Source organism: Indicator indicator, chromosome 13 (assembly GCF_027791375.1).
Source record: "Indicator indicator isolate 239-I01 chromosome 13, UM_Iind_1.1, whole genome shotgun sequence".
In the NCBI taxonomy this organism is placed as follows: domain Eukaryota; kingdom Metazoa; phylum Chordata; class Aves; order Piciformes; family Indicatoridae; genus Indicator; species Indicator indicator.
In genome coordinates, this window is record NC_072022.1 from 23335305 (window position 1) to 23354594 (window position 19290).

At 39.9% G+C, this 19290-nt stretch overlaps 1 protein-coding gene across 1 annotated transcript in view; it reads right to left on the bottom strand.

Annotated features, from left to right (window-relative positions):
* NAALADL2 (N-acetylated alpha-linked acidic dipeptidase like 2) overlaps window positions 1–19290 on the bottom strand; it is a 287262-nt gene that overhangs the window by 13248 nt on the left and 254724 nt on the right. Inside the window, exons 12-13 of the mRNA XM_054385754.1 lie at window positions 15594–15687; window positions 5489–5687 (exon numbers count right to left, since the gene is read on the bottom strand). Of these exons, the coding sequence (XP_054241729.1) occupies window positions 5489–5687; window positions 15594–15687 (293 nt within the window). The remainder of the gene's footprint in view (window positions 1–5488; window positions 5688–15593; window positions 15688–19290) is intronic.

Genomic DNA, 19290 nt, shown 5'->3' on the forward strand with positions numbered 1-19290 from the left:
TGTCACCTTTTCAGTTCAATGTCATGAAGTACAGGTAAGAACAATCACCATCTGAACTACACTGTTCACTTACACTGCACTGAACAACCTGCCAGAGTCAATCATCGTTACTTAAATTTAGTCAGGATATACCAACATAATGATCAAAAAATAAAGTTGTTTGAATTCTGTCAGTAGCTCTGAATAATTTGATTGTTCATTTATGGATGAATAATGCATCAATTGTGCCCAAATACTGCCCTATGACACTGACTGGAATGAGGCATCTAATTTTTTAAGTACATACATACAGTGAGAGGCTGCAGCTATGGCAATGTGTGTACAAACCATACCAAAAGAGATATCAAAAACCTTAGTTCCCCTGTGGCAGGCAACCACAAGTAGGTTGCAAGCTACCTCTTGCAACGAAGCAAAAAAATTCCACCTTTCTTTTTAATTTAAATTTTAGAAGCAGAAAAAAAAAACAAACAAACCCACAGTATATATCTAGAGGGCTGTGAACTAGGACAAACACAAGCCTAAAAATGATGCCTAAGCTTCAGCAGATTTGTCAAGTACTTTGATTGAGGTTGAGAACATGAGTCCAAATGGGTATACAGGAAGCAATCATTTCTTCATGAAGAAAACGTGCTTTACTGTGCACACAAAGTCTTCCTTCAGAAGGCTGTAAATTACAGTATTTATGGAATCTTAATGATCTAAACACAGTTGGAGCCTGAAGGTCAAGGCTGCAAACTGCATCCTAAATTTCTGTTTACAGATGAGGCAGGGTATTTATTGCAGCACTGCTTGTGCTGTTATAGTTAAAGGGCTGCCAGCATTTCCATTATAAACCACTATTTCAGAGGTTTATAACTTGCCCATCAATCTTCTGGCTGGGATGAAACATGGCATACAAGGTCCTGGCTGTGAGACTGACTGATTTGTTTTGTTTTGTTTGTTTGTTTTCTTCATCAAATAAATACATAAAAAATAAAAAAGTTAAAGTTATTAAGAAAAGAAAATTACATGAGGATTTTCAAGTGTTCCTAGTATTCCTGTGATGCAATTCTAGCTTAAGAGCACAAAACAGATCTAAATAATTGCATCAATTAATAGAAAGACTTTCAGTCCTGAAAGAATGAAAAGCCCCATCCCTGGAGGTATTTAAGGCCAGGCTGGATGAGGCTCTAGACAGCCTGATCTAGGAGCGAGGTGTCCCTGCCCATGGCAGGGGGCTTGGAAGTAGATGATCCTTGTGGTCCCTTCCAACCCTGACTGATTCTATGATTCTGTGACTCTATAACCCAAACAGACATATTTTTACATGCCTTTTTGTTTGGTTGGTTTTTTAAAGAAAACAAAAGGGAAACAAAATAAAGGTTTTGTTTTTTAAAGAAAACAAAAGGGAAACTGTATTGCAGACTTTTAGTGGCAGGAAAGGAAATGAGAAATCACTGTCCTTGATTCTGTTTGGATCAAAGTTAAATTTGCACTATAATGACAGGCCTTGGCACAGAAGAAAGAATGCATTCTCTTAAAGTGAGCATCTAAAGAAAGATGCACAGGATGTACTTTACTGTTACACGCTCCAGATTTTGTTAAGCAAAAGTATAAAGTCAAATGCAATGGTTTTGCTCAAACTAGTAATCTCAATGTCTACTGTGAAACTGTGTATCAGAGTTAACAAACTCAAGAAGGGGAAAAAAAAAATTCGTTTCCATACTCTGTATCCTGCCAGTGTGGACACTGTGCTCTGCTCTGAAGTACTGAAGAGAGGAGGAAGGTGAAAACTTTAAATCACATTACACCTGCACATCTAGCAATTACATCTTGATAAATAACAAACTCAACACTGCAAGCACTACAAGAATTTAAATATTAGAAGACTTAACAAAAAAAAAAAAAAAAAAACCAAAACCACCCGCCCCCCCCCCCCCCCCCCCCCCAAGAAAAAAACAACTCTTATTGGAATCCTAAATTTTGGCATAAGTTATTTCTACAACTAAAGATCTGGGCCAGATTGAACAATGTGACTTTGTGATGCAATGCAGGCACATAACATTACTGTAAGCAGTTTTATGGCTTCTTGGCAACACCACAGCAGTTCAGACAAGAAAGTGAGCAGTGCTAAACATGGAATATTAGACTTTATTTAATCACATTTTGGTTTATTTCTTTATATCATAAAGCCAGTCAGAGCAGGAATGAAGTAAATTAGTCTCTCCCCAAGTACATTATTATATTTTCTTTATTATATCTGTAGGGATTTTATTCACTGACACTTCTGAGTTAACCACAAACTGCTTGTTAAAAGATGACTGCATTTGTTTGATGCCAGTCCTAATGCCTGGAAGAATCTCTTCTTCCTGATGCTGTAAATTTCTGCTTTTCTTCCAAAGTCTACCTCTACCATCTGTCTGTTCCACACCCACTTGAAACAATCACTTGCACCAGGCATTTGACAATTTTTCCCATCAACTGGAGCAGAGAACTTCAGTTGGTTGTGGTTGCAAGTACATTTGTATTCCTAAATAACACAGATGCCTTGTCCACTTCTGTGTCCTGCCTGTCTCCCATGTACACATGTCAGTTCATTTCCAAGCTCTCTTTTTTGAAGTACCTCAGCCAGCTTCCTCTAAAGCAAAATCTGGACATGGCTTTAGGGACAGTTTTACAGTGGAATGAGCCATTGGCTGTCCACAGACACAGAGTCATTCAAAGTAATGCCAGCATAGAATCAAAGAATGGTTTGGGTTGGAAAGGAATTCCAAAGGTCATCCAGATGAATACCTCTGCATTGAAAAGGGACATCCTCAAGTAGGTCTGTTTTCCCAGAGCCTTGTTGAGCCTGACCTTGAATAGACCCAGGGATGTGGCCTCAACTACCTCCCTAGACAACCTATTCCAGTGTTCTATCGCCCTGGTGGTAAAGAAACTGTTCCTAACATCCAATCTAAACCTACTCTTCTCTAATTTCAAATCACTGCTCCTCGTCCTATCACTACAGGCCTTTGTAAACAGTCCCTCTCCAGCCTTTTTGTAAGCCCCCTTTAGGTACTGGAAGGCTGCTACTAGGTCTCCCTAGAACCTTCTCTTCTGCAGGATAAACAACCCCAGCTCCCTCCCTGGTGTTCCAGCCCCCTGATCATTTTCATGGCCCTCCTCTAGACCTGCTCCATCAGGTCCATGTCCTTCCTGTGTTGAGGGCTCCAGAGTTGGACACAGTACTCCAGGTGAGGTGTCACCAGAACAGAGTAAAGTGGCAGAATCACCTCTCTCAATCTGCTAGCCATGCTTCTTTTGATACAGCCCAAGATGTGAATGGCCTTCTGAGCTGCAAACACACATTGCTATCGAGCTTCTCATACACTAGCTCCCCCAAGTCCTTTTCTTCAGGGTTGCTCTCAATTTCATCATCCCCCAGCCTCTATTGTATCCAGGATTGCCCTGACCTAGGTGCAGGACTTTACACTTTGCCTTATTGAACCTCTCCTCAGCTCACCTCTCCAGCCTGTCCAGGTCCCTCTGGATGGCATCCAGCCCTTCAGACTTACCAACTGCACCACTTAGCTTGGTATCATCTGCAAATTTGCTGAGGGTGCCCTCAATCTCACTGTTGATATCATTGATGAAGATATTGAACAGCAGTGGTCCCCATGCAGACCTCTGAGGGACACCACACCCTTGTCACTGTGATGGTTTGAAACTGTCTTTTTAATTTTTCCTTGCAAAGTTCAGAACAGAGAAAGTGAAAGAATGTAAATAAGTCACTATTGGGTGTAAGAAAGCAAAATAACGATTGTTCTAAACACTTCCATTGGATAGATAGAAATGTTTAAGAACTATTACCCAAAACAAAGTAGGCACTCTGCACATTCTGCGTTCTGCAGTGGGGGCAGTTGCTGGGCTGTCTGGCTGCTGTTTCTTCTTCTCTTCTGGCTGAAGATAACACACTGACCTTGGCAGCTAAGTTAACAACTTTCTGCTTAACTAACTCTGCTTTTCTGTCCAGGGGGTCTGGGGGAAGCTCCTGGGAGAGAGAGAGGCCCCTTTGGGAGAGTCCCCTTGGGGGGAAGCAAAGGGAGATCGGTTGTGCTTTTTCTGTTGATTGTATATATTTGTGAATGTTGTGAATTTTGTATATTTGTACATATTCATTGCATTTCATTGCAGTTTTTAGACTTTGCTTGTAAATACAGCTTTTCAATTGCTTCCAGACTGAGCTAGCCTGGTTATTGTTGGTGGGGGGGGAATTTCAGCTCACACCGACACAGTCACCCACCTCCATCTGGACATTGAACCACTGACCAGTACCCTTTGGATCACCCAAACAATTCCTTATCCACTGGACAGTCTACCCATCAAATCCATATCTCTCCAGCTCAGACAGAAGGATGTTGTGAGGGACTGTGTCAAAAGCTTTACAAGAGTCCAGACAGATGACATCCGTTGGACTTCCATTGTTCACTAATGGGGTTACACCATCATAGAAAGCCACTGGTTTGGTCAGGCAGGCCTTGCCCTTGGTGAAACCATGCTGGGTGTCTTGAATCACCTCCTGGTGAAGTCAAACAGCCCACACATGCACTCGCTTTATAGCCCAGGACATTGAGAACGTATCTTGGGGGAGAAACTATGTAACACCATATTGATGGGCTGCAATACAGTGCTTCAGACAGTTTGCACTGAAGCACATGCTCACATTTTATAATTTCTTCTGACCAGCAAGAGGGTCAGACATTGCTCAGGGCAGGCTTGGCCAGTTCTTGCTTTTCAGACTTTTTTTTAAACTACTGATTGCTGTAATTTTGGTTTAGATTGGTTTGTTTTTCTGTTCTTTTGTAGAGGAATCTATGATAAGAGATATATACCTGTAGACTGCTTTCTTAGGAGGTGAGAGATGGAATGATGATGACATCTTAAAATCAACCTGGGTAGTGCAGCTGAATACGTTTTGGGGAATAATTCAAAACAGAGACAAGATGTTATGCATGGTGACTGACTAAGGCCTTCTCATTCACTCTACCATGCTGCCTCTGACTGGTTGAAATGCACCCAAGAACGTTGCTGTATGATTAAATATGTTAAATAACACTACACAGTATCTTGTATAATTTTCAAGCCTCAATGAACTGCAAAAAGTTTTAAATAAAATATAAGTGGAGCCTGACAAGCAGGATTAGACTTCAAGATATTTTCTTCTTCTGAAAGCTTCCTGCACCATCTAACACAAGTATCTGTCACGCTGCCTGAGTTGCCATCACACCATACGTCTTGTTAACAGTGATGTCACGACAGAAATGCTACAGTGCTGCATTGTAATGACCTCTTGTATTGTAATGAATTAATGTTTTCTGCAGAAAGCATGAGATAGGGGGGGAAAAAAAATAAGCTTTAATCTTAGAAACTCACTGAGATGTTTTCCAGAAGAGCATGACAGTTTTGAAAACCAAGCAATGCAAGATTACCGTTTCAGGTGGAATGAAGAACATGTTGAACACCATACCTGTAAAGTCCTGGAGGAGCTTGATGAACCAGGAAGCTTTTCTCCAAGCCTTGTAACACATCATTGAGCATCCTGACTCTGATAGGAGCTTGCTCCTTGGGGTCGTTAGCTGGGCGCATCTCGTCTGACTGGAACAATTCTGCCGTGTCCCTCAGACGTGCTGCCACTGCAAGCAACTGAGGAACATCTGCTTCATCACCTAGGAAAAATAAGAGCAAGAGAGTTGCCAGTGATTCAGAAAACATCACTTACTGCTCTTGCTTACAAATCAAAATTAATACTCCAATTAAAAGCTGAGCCTCTTTCCCATTGTGAGAATTATGTAATGGGTCAAGGAAAGACATAGATCATTTTGCCTAAGCTCTGATCTGTTTTTTTAAAGATCATTTTAAGATCTATTTAACTCTATTTAAGCTATGAGGAATGATTTTGAAATCTACCATTGGAAAAACAGGCATGCAGGAAGCATTGGTTATAAATCAGTAACTGTAGCATTTCCTCCTGAGACAGAATTTACTGTTTGATGCCACTGCTCTCCAGTTAAAAGCTTGTGCTTGGATGCCATAGTGACTGGTCTATAGCAAACCATAATATGCAGAGCTCAATTTAATTTTGGTCAGCATTTTAGCATCCTAGACGTTAACAACAGCTGTGGAGGAGCTGTGCAATTGTTCCTTTTAATCACTCAAATCATATGCCAAGAACCCAACTAACACTTCAGTTGATATCCAAATGTATATTCCAATCCAGACAATATTTTCAAAACTTTTTAAACTTGGAGTGTTCACTTTTATTTTGTAATCCTACAGAGGCACCAAAAGGATAAAAGCACACAGCACTTTGGAGCACACCACAATTTAGCTATTTCTCTGTTCATAGCCCAGAAGAAGGAATGTGAGATGTGAATTGGAGCACTGGAAACATGAAGTCTACTCCCACTTGCAGTGCAGGTGAAGAGCACGTCCTGCTTTCCCACTGTGTGCATAGACTGCGTGAATTTTTACAAGCATGTGGGGAGAAAAAGCAAAGCAAAGCAAAGTCTGAACCTGACATAAAGTCAAAAGTAAGATCAGTCAGCAAAAACATTTCCAGGATGTAGAAATTACCTTTAAGGCCAAGATTCACCTTGCCTATTAAAGACAAGAAAATTAACTACCCTTAGATCTCTCAAATGATGATTTAACTAAAACAAACCATTCAGCTTCAGAAGCTGCCCAGCTTTCAGTCGAAGGCAGGAACCTCAGTGAGTTCAGTATCTTAGCTACTGAGATGATTAATCCAACAAAGTGGTTCAAGACACAAGTTAAATGAATACTAAAGTTCCTTGTCTAATAGATATATGGAGAGATCAGAAGCCCTAAATGAGAATCATCAATCCATTTCTCACACCTTTTATGGATGAAATCTGAAAGGTGAGCATGTAATAGGAATGGAAAACCGAATAGGTACACCTAAGAAATTCAGGAAATACCTGGATATGGCATATTCTTCCTCTTACACAGAAAAAGAAATTTGCTACTGGATACATTTCAGCAAAGGGAAGGGAGTTCCTAGATTCCCATGCACTCCTGCCATTCAGCTGACCAACACATTCCAATCTAGCAAAACCTGAAATGATCCAAAGTATGCAGAGACCAATGTTGGTGTGAGAGAAACTGTCAGATTTCATGAGCAATTGAGATGAATTTCAACAATGAACAGAAGCTCTCTGTGGGACCAGCAGTGAGAGAAGATGGTTTATGTCTGTTTTGATTTGGGACAAGTTTGCTTTTTCAACGGCTCTTGACCAATCCACCTTTCCCTAATTAGAATGGATAACAGGTACTCTGCAGGATTGTTATCTTTCTGATTGAGTCTGGAGTAAAATAAAGTGTGGTGATGTTTGATTGATGCTTCAGAAAAGTATTCTCCAAGCACATAAACTGGGTACATTTGGGATATTTTGCACAATATCAGTATCCTTAATTTTCAAATCTCAGGCAAACATCCTGTGCAGTTGAAGTATTTACAACTTCCATGCATATAATCCAGGCACTGTGCATACCTTACCCTGGGAATTGTGTCAGTATGGGAATGTTTAAATTCACCCTGTCAGAAAGAATCCTTTGGTTTCAGCAAAACCATGATTTTTATTCTGAGTATTATACAAACAGTTGTAAATGTCAGCTATGCCCTTTCAGTAGGGAAGGGAGATAAAGGGAAAATACCTCATTGGATATTTGCAAAGAATGCCAACCAGCCTACCCTATTAAACGTAAAAATCCTCTAAATGCTCTTACTGCTTCTCCACAGCATGCATTTTGCCCCTAAACCAACTACATCACACTCTAAACCACTGCTCATTATAAAAGAAACACTCAGACCTGTTTAATACTTCAGTACAAGACCTGAAAGACTCTGACTAGTGTTACCACAGAGAACTAAGGACATAGCTTTAAGGGCATCAGTGTTTTTTACCACATGCACTGAACTTCACTGGCAAGGGAAACTGGGACTTAAGCTTTTCTCAAGAAGCTGGGAATGGAAGGATGAATGATTCTTAAAGGCAAGGAAGCACTAACTAATGTCTTTAACATCTTGAGATGCTTCCACAGAGAAATTTTTTAAAAAACCCAAAACCAAACCACAGACATAAATGTGACTTCACTAAGGAGAAAACACCACCACATTCTTATATTTTCTATTCTTTGTCCTTTTGTCTGCAGCATGAATCATGATGAATCATCAAAGCTAGTTGTTTAGTTGTTAAATAAAATTGCAAGTACAAGAAAGTGACTCAGGAGCGTGTATACTCTTGATCAGAGAAGCACACTGTTGAATTTCACAACACTTGCTAAATGTAACTGGATTTTATTCAGAAGCAGGTTACACCAAATGGATATTTATTTTTGCAGACCTCAAACACAAAAGCCTTTTCTTATGGAACTGATTGCTCTTATGAAAAGTACTGCTAGAGATTTAGCATTTTTAAATTGTGTTTGGGCACTCTGGCAAGAAGGTACTTGCCTATGAACACTTACAGGAGGGTAAGTAATGATAAAGCAGCAGTTCAAGGCATGACACTCACTCACCATGCATGTGAACATATGTTTGCATGTCAGAGAGAGGGGAAATTGCTTCAGGTTTTGATTAGCTTACAGACTCAGGATCAGCTATGGTGCGTTGCATTCACCAAGAAGATTTTTCATGCTGTGCAAAACTGGATGATCAGACTAGCAGTGGAAAATCTGAATGGGAATGCTTTGTAGAAACTACCCTAAAGGGGGTAGAAACACAAATCCATGGATATCCTCAGTGCAGAGAATATGTTGCCATCAGCCTCAATTTTGCTACCATGACTGCTACTGCCCGAACAAACTAATCTGGTGTTGCTACAAGTCTGTTTTCAAAGAGGCTACCATTAAAAAGGCTGTTGTGACATACTATTATACAGAGCAATACAGAGGAATCCCTGGAAAAGAGACAGTTCTGGGAAGACTTTATGCTGGTCCTTCAATACTTAAAAGGGGTGTATAAGAAAGATGGGGATAAACTTTTTAGTAGGGCCTATTGTAATAGGACAAGGGCTGATGGTTTTAAACTGAAAGAGAGGAGATTTAGGCTAGATAAAATGAAGGCATTATTTACAATGAAGGAGGTAAAACAATGGCACAGGTTGCCTGGAAAGGTGGTAGATGCCTTATCCCTGGAACCATTCCAGGTCAGGTTGGATGGGGATCTGAGAAATTTGATCTGTTTGAAGATGACCCTGCTGACTGAAGGGGATTTGTACTGGAAGACTTTTAAATGTCTGTTCCAACCCAAAGCATTCTATGACTTTGTACAGAGGTGCTGAGATGCATAAAGCTTACTGATACTGCATAGCTGCTTATCTTTTCCCATCAGTACCAAATGCTTTCTTCATGACAATGCTCTTTGCCATTAATCTTTTCTTTGTTTTTTTAGAGGTTGATGAAAAATTTGCCAGTACAGAAATGTAATATCCTTGAAAGGATACTGAAGACAAGATGCCAGTGTCTCATGGCAAAGAAGGTGTTTCTGTCATATATCCAGATAATTCACTGTCACATTTTTCACCTCTGCAGGTGTGAACGTTAGAGGGAAATGTCCTGAACATTACAGACAGATGGAGAAAGCACCCTAAATGCTCAGGGAAATATGGGCAAGCAGGTAAAATGATGTCAAGCTGAACACTAGCAGATAGCTTCAGGCAATGAGTATACAGTCATCAAGTAAATGACAGATATGTTTCTGCATTGATTTTTCCAAGGATGGAGTGTTATGAAACACATGGGTTGTGCCAGGGCTGTGAGAAGTCACGCAGACTTTCCTGGAAATGGATTTTCATAAACCAGATTTTTTAAACTTCTAGCACTGCCTGCTATTATCACCCCAATTACTTCAACTGCTTTAACATCTGCAAAACGTTGCTTCTGAGGAGAGGCAAGGGCCTAACTCACAGGAGGCAACACACAACTGACCCTGCATAAAGCCAAAGAGCTTTAAATCACAGCCTTTGCCCTCCCCTTGTAGGGAGAACCTGAAAATTTCACCTGCACTAAACTTAATTTGTCTTCATAGGCCTCTCTTGGCCAGTACCTATTACAGATGGCTTTGAGCTTATCTGACTTGCTTACAGCAGCCTGTGGTGACATCCACAACAAAGGAATCTTAGCATGTGTGCCCAGTGCTACTCAGCCACAATCTGATGATGGGGCAACAAACACCAATTTTTGAAGGGTGTGCATGAGTCTGGGTGAGCCCAGTGACTTGCAACAATCAAGCAACAGCAGCTTCTACAGTCAACAGCACCTAAGCGAGACACATGGCTGGCATCAAACCCAGCTGCCTTTATTTCTGTGAACCATGAGACTGAACTTGTTATTCTTGAGCCAGGGGCAAATGTGCACCTCCATCGTCAGCCCCTGAGGATTGCTGTAATGTAGACTACATTTTAAAAAGGCTGAAACCCAGCATGAGAAAGGCTACAAGGAGCATGTCCAGGTGGCACAGTGATTTTTCATAGAATCATAGAATCCGTCAGGGTTGGAAGGGACCTCAAGGATCATCTAGTTCCAACCCCCCTGCCATGGGCAGGGACACCTCACACTACATCAGGTTGCTCAGAGCCACATCCAGCCTGCCCTTATAACCCTCCAGGGATGAGGCTTCTACCACCTCTCTGCCAACCTGTTCCAGTGTCTCACCACCCTCATGGGGAAGAATTTCTTCCTAACATCCAATCTGAATCTATCCACTTCTATTTTTGTTCCATTCCCCCTAGTCCTATCATTATTAGACACCCTAAGAAGTCCCTCCCCAGCTTTCTTGTAGGCCCCCTTAAGATACTGGAGGGCCACAGTAAGTTCTCCTCAGAGCCTTCTCTTCTCCAGTACTCCAGGTGGGGTCTCACCAGAGCAGAGCAGAGAGGGAGAATCACCTCCCTTGTCCTGCTGGCTGTGCTTTGGAAGTTTTCAGTGGATAATATAAATACATTTTGAGTAAAAAAGGTTATATACATAGAGAATACTTATATACAAATGCTTATACATTTGTGCTTGCATAGTGTAAGAAATACTCTTATAGAAGTGCTTAAAAGAACCATTTGAATCATTCACACACAGGATTTGACAACCTGACTGGCCCCTCTCTCAAAAGATAAATTGGGTTTTCATAGTATGCAAGCCCTAGAGAGATATGCTGGTATTTGATTTAAGTTGCAGTGGGTCTTGATTTCAAGTGTATGAAAGGCACAAAACCATGACTGGAATGTGTAGGGTAATGAGAATATTTCAAACTCTAACCTATTTATGAATTTCTGTAAAATATCACATCTATGATCAGACAGGTAACAGCCTGAATAGCCCCAGGGCCTTGGAACCCACCTCATATCATTTATGACTATGAGGTTTCCTGTTGAACATCAAACTATAAGCAGATGCACAAATAATGTCTATCCAATCACAACTTCTCCTTCCAGGTAAACCCCAAAGCAGTGGCTTGTTTCCAAGAGCTCTGGTGTGTGCAAGCCAAGAAAGCACGTGTCACTTAACAGCTATTTCCCCAAATTTCTGAGGGCCTCAAGCCAGATGTAAACATGTTAGGGATGACATTTCCCAAGAACCTGCTATTCACCCTATCTGGAATGTGAGAAATGGTTTATAAAGTCCTGAGTAGCATCCCATTGAATTTAGCTGAGCTAATAGTACAGACATCCACCACATTACAGAACTAAATCCTTTGGAAATGCAAACAAATGCAGTATTAACAAATATTAAGACACAGATATCATTCTGTGAGGACAACCAGAAGACTAAAAAAATTATGACTTGAGTATTTACACAAATGATTTAACTTCAAGAATGTAAGAAAGTCCAATAACAAAACATGTGTCAACCAGATCCCATAGGCAGAAATCCAAGCCTAATAAATCTTCTAGCAAGTCATGCAGATTTCCCCTTCCCTGTTCTACATTTATAGCTTACACCAAACTAGAGAAGGGAACAGTTTATTAACACAATGCATCTTTAAACTGGAAATCTAAAACAACACAAAACCTTTGAAGAATGAAAAAGTTCATGAGCCATGGTAAAAAGCACAACTTCTCATTTAGGTAAGCAGAAAAAGCACCACTGTCTTATTGGTTTCCAAAATAAAAATAAACTGATACTAGACACAAGTCAGAGACAGATGAGACATGAAAGTCATGAAAAAAAGTCATTAAACAAAACTCAGAAGCGAACAGCTGGGAGAAAATTTATCCTCCTGGCCTTAGAGCCTAGAAAATAATTTTTCCTCCCCTGAAGTTGTTGAGATAAATGATCTAACTGAAGTTGGAGGGGAGAAAGTCAGCTTAAATCAAAATTTCCTTTTACTCCAAATAAAGAAAGAAGGCTGAACAATGCTAGACATCTCATGTACAGCTGAAGGAATACAGTCTGAGACACACTTATTATTTGATGATTATTCCCTGCTGTGTTTAGAGTGAACTAAAACAATGTTTATATGGCACAACAGAGCTAAAATTACTTGTCTTTTTGGATGCTCACTGATTTCAGACCACTACTAGCCTACTGATTCCTAGGTCTTGACAATGACAGATGGCAAACATTAAGTTAAAACTATCATACTTCTATGAATGTGTATTACAGAAAAGTGATACTTTCTCCTGTAGGGAGTGAATGAATTGCAGGGGCAACACCTCAAGACTGCAGAAAAAATCTTCCAGTTTGAGATAAGACATCACATTCTATGAAACCACACGTAAAATTTTGGTGCAACTTTATAGAACTTCCATCTTTCTTTCACAGACCAGCTTGAGAGAGATCCATAAATGTATTAATAGAAAAATTATTTTTGAAAGGCCTTAGCACACTATGGGTAATCTGTGTCAGAGATATAATCAGAGAAAAGGAAATAATGACATGGTTTTACCTATCTCACATATTTCCACTGTGAGGTCCTAACAAGGGCATGCTTTGGAGTAGCCTTTCAGATTTCGTGGGGGTTCTTGTCAGGGATGTACCTTTTACAACTCCTTTAAGTTCATTGAATTCTGACCAGAACCTCAGCCTCTGAAATATCTCAGTTTGTACACAGTTATGATAGAATTTGGCAGCTAACTAATCAAAAGGTTTAATATCCAAGGACAAAGCCTCTTATGTGCTCTCAGCATCCACTCTACTTTCAAACAGCTACTAAGATACAAGCAAACTATAAGGGAAAAGGGACAGAATGGGAGGAGGAAGACAGATGACACTGAAAGAGAAAACTTTAGATAGTGGTAGAATCTAGACTTCCTCTCCTCCTCTGTCCTCAAGACTGAAGTTAAGACTTTTTTTTTTTTTTTTTTTTAATAATTGCTAAGAAGGATTATTGTTCCTTTGTTGTTTAGACAGTAGCAATGCACAGCTTCAAAACTGCCCCCTTTAACCCCCTGTTATCTTAAGCAGCTCAAGCCAGGGGCTATTTGCTTCATTGGGTTCTGTTGTCAAAACAGGACAAAAAGACTGCAGAATGCTTGTTCTTTTAACAAGCCCTAAAAGGCTACAAGACAACAGAAAGAGCCAGAAATGTGAAGCTAACAGGAATATCAGTAATAGCTTCACAGTCTCGATGGTGCAGTCACATATCAAGGAGTTCATCCTCCATCTAGCATGCAGGATCTAATCTAGATTCTGTGAGAATTATATCTGCCTCATTTCCAAATTAACAGACACTTGCTTACTTTCTGACCAGCAACCTTTTTGTCCTTATCTCTCACCCCAGCCCATTGCCCCAATGTTGTAGTGTGGTGGGCTGAAATTCCCCTCCCACATTATCAGCACCAGACTAGCTCAGTTCGGAAGCAAATGTAGCTGTACTTAAAAAGCAAAAACTACAGTCTACGACAGAATGCAATGAATATGTACAAATATACAGTGTTGATGTACAATTAACAGAAACAGCACAAAACCCTCCTGGCCAAAGCCAGGAAAGCTGCACCCCTGTCTCCCCATTCCCTGCCTTCCCCAGACCCCCCGGCAGAAGGAAGAAAGACAAGAAGCAGACAGGTTGTTAAACTTAGCTTTTCAAGGTCAGTGTGCCAGTATGTTATCTGCAAAAGCAAAGCCAGACAGAAAAACGTAGAACTCTTTCAGACTGCCTAGCAGAGAAACACCAGACTGTACTTTGTTTTGAGTACTGACTCTTAAACATTTCTCTTTCTCCGATGGAAGTGTTTAGAATAATCATTATTTTGCTTTCTTACATCCTATTGTGATTTATTTACATTATTTTACTTTTCTGCTCTAACTCTGTGAAAAGAAATTAAAGGCATAGCTTCAAAACCATCACATCCAAATACACCAAGATCAGGTTCAAATACAGAGCTTTCGGTATCAGTGCTTAATCAATACAATCAATATGCCTTGGTAAATTATCATGCTTTATCATGTCTGGAAAAGAGAAAAGTTAGCAGGCTTGGCCAGCAGAGTTAGTGGAAAAACAAAACAAGGAAGATGATTGTGAAGACTAAGGAGCCAAATAGCAATGGGAATCAGAAGCCCCCTCTTGCTTATACTGAATAAAGCCTTGAAGGAAATTAAAGTCAAGTTCAGTCATAAAGGTTGTTATCTTTAACTGTAATTATGGTATTTTAATACTGATTAGTGCTTAACTGACATGGTAACACTAAAAAAAAAAAAAAAAAAAAAATAAAAACAGGAAAAAAATACCAAAAACCCAATATCCAAATAATTTCTGGCTTTATTTAGCAAGAAAAAAAAGTGTTTTATTTTGCATTATATAATCATAGAATCAGTCAGGGTTGGAAGGGACCACAAGGATCATCCAGTTCCAATCCTCCTGCCTCCACCTCAAACTATATCAAGCTGGCCAGAGCCTCATCCAGCCTGGCCTTAAACACCTCCAGGGAGGGGGCCTCAACCACCTCCCTGGACAACCCATTCCAGGCTCTCACCACTCTCATGGGGAAGAACTTCTCTCTCACATCCAGCCTCAATCTCCCCACTTCCAGCTTTATTCCATTCCCCCCAGTCCTATCACTGCCTGATAGCCTAAAAAGTCCCTCCCCAGGTTTCTTGTAGCCCCCTTCAGATATTGAAAGGCCACAATAAGGTCACCTCAGAGCCTTCTCTTCTCCAGACTGAACAGCCCCAACTCCTTCAGTCTGTCCTCATAGGAGAGGTGCTCCAGCCCTCTGATCATCCTGGTGGCCCTTCTCTGGACACCTTCCAGCATGTCCAGATCCCTCTTGTAATAGGGGCTCCAGAACTGGATGCAGTACTCCAGGTAGGGTCTCACCAGAGCTGAGTAGAGGGGGAGAATCACCTCCCTTGACCTGCTGGCCACACTTCTCTGATGCAGCCCAGGCTCTGGTTGGCTTTCTGGGCTGCAAGTGCACATTGACAGCTCATGCTGAGCTTGTCCACCAGCACCCCCAAGTCCCTCTCCTCAGGGCTGCTTTCTAGCCAGTCACAATGATGTTTAACTAGTAAAATCACTGGCTAACATTCGAGTAGAAATTGAAATTCAAGTAGCAGAAGATCCATTTTACCCCCCCTGTACTAATGAAAAACAGTGTATTGCTCTAACAAAAAATTACCTTTAAGATTGTTCTGAACTTCTAACGCGATGTCGAGGGCGTTAAACGGCAAAACTGCTTCGCTGGCGATTTGCAAAGCCACTTGTCCTGTTAGCTGAAAAACACAGGAAAATCCACAAAACAGTCAAAAAACTTCTCGCAGATTTAGTAGCCAACACTCCTTTTGGAATAGTGCATGCTTTCACTACATTGGATTATCAGGGAATAGTGAATAAAACCCCACAAACACATCTTTGTGAAAAAAAAATATAACCCAGACATTTTTGCTTTGCAATAAAACATTTAAAAAATGGTAAGAGATTAGCATTTATAACCACTCAAAAGAATTCCATGCAGTACTTGTTCTGTGGACCTAGGATGCTGCAGGAGTCTCTGAAGGACCTGAGTTTTGCTTTGTTTTCAAATAAAACATCACAACATTCTAAGAATAGGAATGAGGTTTTCTGCTTTACTTAGCTCTGTGGTTTTAGTTATTGGATTTTGAGAGTTTACACGAGTGCAAAAGCCCCCAGACATCACAGACATGAATGAGCTTTGGATCAAGCCCATGGCTAAATGCAAGCTGACCTGAAAACCCACTGCCTTTTGAAGAGGAACGTGAGAACTTGACACACACAGACGTACAACTTCCAAACTGGATAGAACCTGCATTTTTCTCAGTAACTTACAGAAAGAAATTCCCAAATGGGTGAAAGGGAACTCTCAGTTCACTCCAGACTAGACATTAGCACCTGTCACGAAACTCAGTGGCATGAATGCTTCTTTTCAACAGTTCCAGAGATAAGGCCAGGAGGGACTGACTGGCCTGAGTGCCTTTTTTCACTTAGGGAAGATAGGCTCCCTAACTCAAGGCTTAGACATGCTAGAGGGGCTGTGTATAGAACTATGCCTTTCTGTTGTACTATACCTAGCCTGTGATTAAACAGAGGATTTTAGTCTCCAGGCTGCCAAGTCTATCACTGTCCATGGGAGCTATAAAAACACACTGACAAAAACACGCAAGCAACTTCCATTCATCATCTTCATATTGCAAAAACAAAAAAGACAAAAACAGCTGTAGGGCTGTGCTCTAGAATGTAATGATGGCTGCAGGTGATAGCAATTGTGTTGATAAAAACATGGACTGAGTAGAATCATATTGAACAATACTTCCCAACCTATCCTTCAAATGCAGTATGGTAGTTGCTGTACTGAAAGTAGAATTCTAACTCTACACTACAAAGTAGTAGGAAAAGACAACAATCCTAGGTAATATTAGAAATAATAGTACAGCAATTGAAAAGGTAAATCATCTCCCAGAAAAGTGTATGCAAACAGGATAATGTATCAACTCTGAGTTTCCTGGAGCAACATTAATAGAACCCCAACAACATTTCTAGGAAAGTGTTAAGAAACTGACCTGGCCACAGACTGATTTGGGTACAAAGACTGAAGGAATATGCTGCATATCAGACTGCAACCTACATCTCAACAGAGATATACAGGGAAGCTATTGAGATTTACCTCTAGAGAATACAATAGTGCAAAAGGCATAAAGAAAAATACTACACCATATATACAGTGAGGGGGAAAAAAAAGTAGGGAGGAATAATGATATGTCAGGTCATCATCACAAAACCTGAAGAACTAAGAATGAACTTGAGGGAAGACAATAAAAAATACTGTGTTTGAACATTTATGTTAAAATATTACACAGTAATCTCACATGAAGCTTTTCTCCAAACTGCCCAGCTGCATGGGCCCTTAATGCTTGAAGGTTGTTATTCTTTCTGTGATGACCCAGAAGTTTCTGGGTTGAAAAGAACAAGAAATCTTTGGTCTTAGGAAGATCAGAGAGGTATTGTTGAAATACAAAATCTAAAATTATTAGGGCAATCCAAAATCTGTGCAGAACTGTATCCAAAAGAGGTTCATTTAATCCAGCCACAAGCAACTGTAAAAAAGCTGGTTCTAATTGTCCAGATGCCACTCAGAGTTCTTCCTTGTCCTGCACAGAACTCTTTCAAGATACAGCTGCCTAAAACATTAACAACCTTTAGGTTACTATGAACAACCAACTGTGGCAATGAAACAATATCCTGTCAAAGAGGAAGCATCCTATATGGAGTCAAGTCCTTTGAACCCTAAATAGTACTCTATCACACTAAACACTTGAATTCTTCCTTCATGCCCTATTGCTGCAAAAAAAAATCACTAAAAATTAATGCCAAGATACATATTCATAAGTATATTTTAGGGAGGGACATCTATAGTTCAAGAGTGCTACTGATACTTTTCAATCTGTTACTGTGATGTAATACAGAGAAAGTGTTTTTAAGAGGCATGAAAGTGACACGGAAGAGAAGAATAGTAAGCATTTTTCCTTTTCATCATTATCTCCTACAGAATTTGGCTTGATTTCTGTAAGTTCTTGCCTTATTTCTATTCCTTCCAAGCAAGTTTATTTTGGGTTTGACTACATAAAACCAAAGCTGCTCTCTCTTTTCTATTCAAACGAAGCTATAGCGTCAAAATCTTATGACCGACTGAAGCACTTTGGAAGCTTTATAGCACCTCTGTACGTAATGCTGCAGACCTGTGTGTGTCAGTAAACAGGTAACAGTGGTGTTTATTAAATCACATACTTTGTAGGCTAATCTGGAAGAAATCAATCACAGGAAGGAAAGCTCAGAGCATCGATTCGAGCTTGTAAGTAATAATGCTGCAGAAGCATATATCAAACCCACATAACGCAGCAAGACAGAAAAGGCTACTGATTTCTTATTTATAGTCTTATTTCTGGATATACCAATCCCCTGAGTACAACACTGAATACACATGGAGAATAAAGACCAGCTTCTGCCCCCTCTTCCCTGCTGAAAAACGGTTCAGACTGACTATTGAATTATTAAATGCAAGAATAACTTAGCAAAGAGTAAAGATAACTTTTCTTTTTTTCCTTTAATGAAGTGAAATGCTAAAGCAGCATAATTGATTCTATTCCCACACTGAACTGGTTATAACAGTAATGACAGCTTCTCAAATAACATTTATACATAATAACACACACACAATGCACATAATAATTGATGCAAAATTTGCACAGTTATTGAGTAAAAAGGAAAATGCATCCTTCAAATACTAACTGATTTCAAAACACTTTTCTCATGCAATTTACAATAAAATAATAACTTCTGCACTGCACTTGGCTCTGAGAAAGGTATTCTTCAGTAAACTAAAATGTATTTCATGAACTTAAAAGTACTTTAGAGATCAATATTACTCTAAAAAGTAACTGCAGAGTTTTACTGTATATTGCAAAGTACATCAGAATATTCAAAAGAATGTATTTCAAGGTAACAGTTTTTCAAGGTCTTTTACCTTGAAGTGTGAACACCTTTGTAGGAAGGAAATAATGACTCTCTCTGCCTTTATCTCCAACTCCAAAAAAACAACTTCCAAAAATGTAGTGTTAAATATTATTTAGTATCTCATGATACTTCCTACGTGAAACCACAGGTTCTTCTCTCTTCCAAAGTGTTATAACCCACTCATTTATGAACTATCTCTTCATGCAATTCAACCCAACTTATGAGTCTGATTTCACTATAAAAGTCAGCTCTCAGGGACATAGATTGGACTTGGAGCACTCTCCAAAAGATTGACAAGAAACAACAACTAGACTAAATACAGCAAATATGTTCATCTATGTAAATTT